Raw genomic sequence first — 6,537 nt, 5'->3', positions numbered from 1 at the left:
CCAAGTTGAAGATTGAAATGCATTTATCGCGGAAAAATTGATTGGGCACTGCTAGAGCTATTCCTGGGAATATTATATTACTAGCCGTCAGGCTCGCTTCTCTCGCCATATCCGTTTAGCCAGACGTTTAGTCTGGACCCCGACTGGATTGTCCTAACATATGATAAAAATGCTCAAATGAAAAATGCAGGCGAGCGAAGCGAGCCTGCTGATCTCATTCCTGGACGATCCAGTCGGGGGTCCAGGGGGCGGAGCCCCCTGGCTAGACAGATACGGCGAGCGAAGCGAGCCTGACGGCTAGTATATTATATACACAATAACTTACATTATAATAAGCTGAGGTCTATAGTGAGGTCCACGTTATAATGGCAGTGCAGAAAGATAGAAGAGCAACGTTACGGATCCTCTGTCTTGACAATCTGCCTTCTATAAACTGTAGCTGATACACGTTTATTGATATAATATTAACGGTTCATTCTTATTTAGAATAATAAATTATATTTTATCAAGCAATGAATTATATTTTTCAATAATTTTATAATGATTTTTCATAGTTAGGATGAGATATTTTGTTAGTTAATTAATAATTCTCCATTGTTAAAAGACGATCTGGCAACAGAGCAAAGCGAGAAAGAGATAGTACTATCCTCTTTGTTGAATGATAGACAAGGATAGCAAAACCATTGCTAACCAAACACTGTCATTATAACGTGGACCTCAATATAGACCTCATCATCTTTGAACAATTAAAAGTGTTCTAGAAATAAATGGAGGTTTACGGCTGTATTCTTAATCATTTGATATTTATTTTGTATTGTAGCCTATTTAGTAGTTTTACTATTAAATTAAAAAGAAAACATCAAATTTTGTAAAAACGGGTGGCATTTATTTTGTTCTATATTTAAATTTATTGTCCAGTGTAGCAACTTTTCTTTATTTGTGTTATGTAAAATTACAAAACATTTCGAATAACATCAACATAATACCATCTAAAAGCAAGAACATAACCCCATCTTCCAGTTTCCTCCCACGCTCCATGACCCGAAAAAACTAACTTATACCATAGATGAAGGATAAGTAAGTAAGAACTATATTATTCTTGTCTCTGCTTATACTGACCTATTGTAGAGACTGCAAAGATTTGATTTCAAGTGAATTATAATATGACATCAAATTCCGTTTGTTTTTTATTGACTAATTTTAGGTTTCGCATTGATAGTTCAGATTAGAAATATATTATTATCATCTTTATAATACCGTAGACCGGGGTTACTTTGGCCCACTTTCTTGGACATTTGAACAATTTAACATTATTAAAGCATGAATCAGAAAAGAAATAATTTTTTATATAATTTATTATGTTTCTCAATGAGTCAAAGATCAAGTTGACATGTTGTTAATTACATTTTTCAAAATTATTTAATAGTTAGAATATTTTATTAACAGTGGGCCAATGTTACCCGTCATTGGGGGAACATTGGCCCAGTATTACATTTATACTAGAATTGCATGTAGTTTTTCTGCTGGGCTATTGTAACCCCAATGGTAATGTGGTAAAGTTGAAATAATAACATAAAAAATATAGTAGGCCTATTAAGAAACCAAAATCACACTTGAGATGTTTAAAAAAGTTTCCCATGGCTAAAAGTCTGAAAGTTCAGGGACAGAAAATTGCCCCCTCTTGTTGACCATTTTTGGAGGTTTAATTTGTTGAACTACATCACACCGATGATACATTAAAATGTCTTTTTTTCGGGCCAGCCCCACGATTTTTTCTTCTTCTGCATGCAGTGCACGGTTGGTCCATCCTTGTCTTCACTTGGCATCTTTGAAATCATACCTGGATAGAAACCCTCATTATATTTGACTATTACAAAATTACCCTCTTTGAGGTTGTCTTTATCCAAGGTGGGCTTACTGGCAGCATAACTTTTTCTCAAATCTTCTTCCTCTTCCTCTTGTTCATCTTCACCAACTAATTCCTCCCAAACCAAATCATCGTCAGAAAAACTATCATCGTGAATACTGTATGGATCATCACAATCACTAGAGTCAGACTGTTGCACAGTCTCTTTTGAGTCCTTTTTAGGTCGCACCCTCTTGTTTTTAGGTTGTGTTAGGTTAGATGTAGAAGGTCCCAACTGTAATTCAATGTCTTCCACTCCTATGCTTTTCCCTGGAGGAACATCCAACTTCTTTTGCTTTTTCTTAAGAGGTTGTGAGGAACCGGTGCTTGTGATTTTTTCTCTCCTCTGCACAAGTTTCTCTATGAATGAGTCACTAACAAGATCAACATTAACATTCCTCTGTGGTAATCGATCCAGAGCTTTTTTTCGGTCAAGTGGTTGTATTCCTGTTTTCAAAAAGCCAGAAATCATGTTTTGCTTTTTTTCAACAAACAAATGATCTACCAGAACTTTTAATAGCTTAGAAAATTCATCTTTTGGCAAATTTGACAGATTTTTACCTCTTTGAGCTTCTTTCCAATTAGTAAGAATTTTGCGCCACTCTTGTTTCATTGGCCCATAGTATGCCACATCTAAGGGTTGTGTGATGTGTGTAGAATTAGCCGGGAGACACACAAATCTAATGTCATTTTGTTCACATATTTTCAATATCTGCACACTAATATGTGAGCTGAGGTTGTCTCCAATAATAACCTTAGTTCCACTTTCCTTTTGAAGACGAGGCAATAAACAGGTTGTAAACCAGTCCTCAAAGCAGGCAGTATCAAACCATCCATTCTTAGAGCGATTGTATCTGCAATCTTTAGGTCCTCCCTCAGTCCAAGTGGACCATAAATGTTCAGACTTGAATACCACATAGGGAGGCAACATTTCCCCAACAGCATTTCCACAAAACATAATAGATATGCATGATTTAGTAGAGTCCATTATGCGTTCTACATATTTAGAACCTCGCTTACACACAACTTTTGCTGAACCAGGGTCATTGCATAGGTTCGTCTCATCATAGTTCCATATATTTTCAGGAGGAACATTTTGCAGTGTAACCTCCAAATTGTTGAAGTAATTGTTGATTATGCTCTCATCAACTGCAGCTCGAGCCCTCTTAATATTACTGCACTTGCGCACAGTCAACTTAGGATGTCGTTTACGAAACGATATGACCCAATCCTTACCTGGCAAGTTGTTGCTGAATTGTTTCACCTGACGACCTTGTTTATCCAAGTATGATTTGATTGTGAAACGGATGTCCAATTCATTTGTTGGAAATCCATATTCTGCAAGCTTGTGTATGTGGTTCTCAAAACATTTTTCCTCTTCTTCCGTAAATATTGTCGGACGTCCAACTTTTTCTCTCAAATTTCCTTTGAGTTTATTTTTTATTGTGCTTCTTGGGATCCCGTAATGTTCTGCTGCATTTCTTTGAGACCGCAAACCATTTTGGATATCATTCAAACACATCTGCAAAGTTTCTGCTGAATAGTCTGTGTATTTTCGAGCGCCCACTTGTCGTTGGTAGTTTTGAGGCATCTTTGTGGCATCTGAACGTACCAGTACCTGGAACAATTCAAAAATGTTTAGTGTATAATCAAAACATAGCCTATAGCATGACCACAATTCAGGAATACGCCTTTTAACAAAACACTTTAAGGAACCATTACATGGGGTAACATTGGCCCAAACAATGCTTGGGCCAATGTTACCCCAAAACACAAAGTTTTAGGTTGGATTTTTTTAGAAGTAACTGCAAGTTAAAACCATTGTTATGAGTGAAACTATATTGTTACTATGTTTCAGGAACTAATACAAGATACTATTGTGCTACTTACTTTAATTTTAAGGCTTCCAGTTATATTTCCACAGTCAGAAGTTTCAGAAGTGAAAAATTTGTAAACTATAAAACTATAGTTACTTTATTTGTAAACTTTTTTTTTTACTTTATTTGTAAACCTAAAAACTTTCAAAGAGCAAGGTGCCAACCTAAAAAATATAAAATAATGAAACCTATCATTTCTGATAGAGCAGGTTGACCACAACATTTGGGCAAAAAATAAAATATCTACTGTTATTATTTCCATGTAAATAAAATTAATTATCTTTTGGGAAATGGTGGGCCAAAGTTACCCGCCAAGGGCCAAAGTAACCCCGGTCTACGGTACTTTAACATTATAAGATATTCACAGATATCTTATATTACATGGAAAAATCATGCAATTGATTGACAATGAAAACTTAACTGATAATAATTCAAACAGGATCTCCTAAATACCTTAGGTATGTATACCTAGGTATGTAATACCTTAGGTATATAATCTCCTGATTCAAGTTAAAGAACTCAACTGAACTATATTTTTACTTTTCTTGCCCTACTACCATAGGTAAGGAAAGTATTGCTTTCCAAAAAAAATTAAGGTACCCTAATTTCAAATTTTCTATACGTTTCAAGGTCCCCTGAGTCCAAAAACATGATTTTTGGGTGTTGGTCTGTCTGTGTGTGTGTGTGTGTGTGTGTGTGTGTGTGTGTGTGTGTGTGTGTGTGTGTGTGGTGTGTGTGTGGTGTGTGTGTGTGTGTGTGTGTGTGTGTGTATGTGTGTATGTCTGTGAACACGATAACTCTATTCCTAATCAACCGATTGACCTGGAATTTTAAACTTAAGGTCCTTATACCATGAGGATCTGACAATAAGAAATTCAATAAAATTGAATTCAAAATGGCGGAAAAAATGGCGGATAATTACTAAAAAAACCATGTTTTTCACGGTTTTATCGAAAACGGCTCTAACGATTTTCTTCAAATTTATACCATGAATAGCTATTTATAAGCCCTATCAACTGACATAAGTCTCATTTTCTGGGAAAATTGCAGGAGCTCGGTAATATTCTTGTGAAAAATGGCGGATAATCACTAAAAACCATGTTATTCACGGTTTTATCGAAAACGGCTCTAACGATTTTCTTTAAATTCATACCATGGATAGCTATTTATAAGCCCTATCAACTGACATAAGTCTCATTTCTGAGAAAATTGCAGGAGCTCCGTATTATACTTGAGAAGAATGGCGGATAATTACTAAAAAAACCATGTTTTTCACGATTTTCTCAAAATAACTTGACCGTTTTTTTTCAAATTCATACTCTGTATAGTTATTTATCAGCTCTATTAAGGTCCGTTGTCACTGGTGCGGCTGGAACGATAATCGTTGAACTACAGTCGTTGGACGATAATCGTAGAGCGCCTGCTGTACATTGTCTTGAATGGCGCCGTTGTCACTGACGCGACTGTCAACAGAGTCGCTGACTGCAATCGTACGGGTCTGCTTGCTGCTGGAGCAGTCATAATCGCAGTCGTTGGCCGATTTTCGAGGAGTGCACATGTGAGTTTGATAGAGTGCGTGTCATCATTCTGCAATGTCATCCAAAACAGCTCTTTTAACATTAAAATTTACAAAAAATACAAAGATGTAAAAATACAAAGATAATACATACATTTAAAAATACAAAGATGTATTTAAACCTAACCGAAACATAAAACCTTTATACTCTCACTCCTTAAACAAAAGCTCTACTTGAACCTTTTCCTATTACAATATATGGGTTTTTATAATCATTCTAAAAAATCGTTGCTTTACAAAAATTAAATAAGAATAAAAAATATATACTACCTTAACGTAAGAGCTAACTTCTCATCTCCTGTGATTGGATATGGAATGTAGTTTGAAGACAACTTTTTAAGGTCCTCATTGATTAAACTAGACACAAACTGAAACTGAACTTTGGAAAGTCTAAAGAACTCAGAAAACATTCTCTCATCAGCTTGCAAATGATTGTTTATTAATATTTTGAAGTAACCTTCTTCTGTTCTCTTTGTGAATATATTATGTGTGTTAAGTCGTGGTACACTTAACATTTCTAAAATATCTTCATCTTCTAAAATATCTTCAACTAACAAATAACGCAGTAGCCGTTTCTTTAAACTCATCATTCAGTACTTCACTTAGCAACAGTCAAACCTCAACTGAACTAATGTTTATTAATCGCATCAGTGACAATGACCACTGCAACGATCATCGCCGAGCGATGATCGTCCACCGATAATCGTTCAACGACTATCGTTCCAGCCGCACCAGTGACAACGAACCTTCAACTGGCATGAGTCTCCTTTCTGGGAAACTAATGGGGGGTCCACCCCATCCTTGAGAAATGGACTTAGTAACCTCCTTCTCGTGCATGAGGTAGGTAGGTAGAGCAGTTCATAAAAAGAACACATACCTAGTCGAGATATTTCATCTGTAGAACAGCTGTTTTGACGACTTTAAAAAAATGACGACTAAAAAAATCATCGAATTTCACAATTTACACAAAGGAAAAAGTACTCTGAAAATAATTATATATACACATATACAAAAGTCTGATCGTAGTTTCAAATATGAGCAAGGAAAGTTGTGTGAGTGTACCACACCAGATTTTTATTATTTGTAACCTAAACCTGAATTTAAATACATAGTTACTATAGCCTGTATTAAACAGCTGTACGATCAAGTCGAGAATTTATTTTGAGTTTATTCAATTT

General features: G+C 35.6%; 1 protein-coding gene across 1 annotated transcript; it reads right to left on the bottom strand.

The window, feature by feature from the left end:
* Window positions 1-1,736: 1,736 nt before the first annotated feature.
* LOC120354800 (tigger transposable element-derived protein 7-like) lies at window positions 1,737-3,848 on the bottom strand. The gene is made up of 2 exons (XM_039442573.1): window positions 3,797-3,848; window positions 1,737-3,524 (listed from the first exon to the last, which is right to left on the bottom strand). Exon 2 carries the CDS (start codon window positions 3,495-3,497, stop codon window positions 1,737-1,739), a length of 1,761 nt encoding a protein of 586 aa, XP_039298507.1. The 5' UTR covers window positions 3,498-3,524; window positions 3,797-3,848.
* Window positions 3,849-6,537: the final 2,689 nt, after the last annotated feature.

The sequence above is a fragment of the Nilaparvata lugens genome, chromosome 1, assembly GCF_014356525.2.
Source record: "Nilaparvata lugens isolate BPH chromosome 1, ASM1435652v1, whole genome shotgun sequence".
Taxonomy (NCBI): Eukaryota; Metazoa; Arthropoda; class Insecta; order Hemiptera; family Delphacidae; genus Nilaparvata; species Nilaparvata lugens.
The sequence above is the reverse complement of the archived record's forward strand: the minus strand, read 5'-3'. Positions and strand labels throughout refer to the sequence as shown.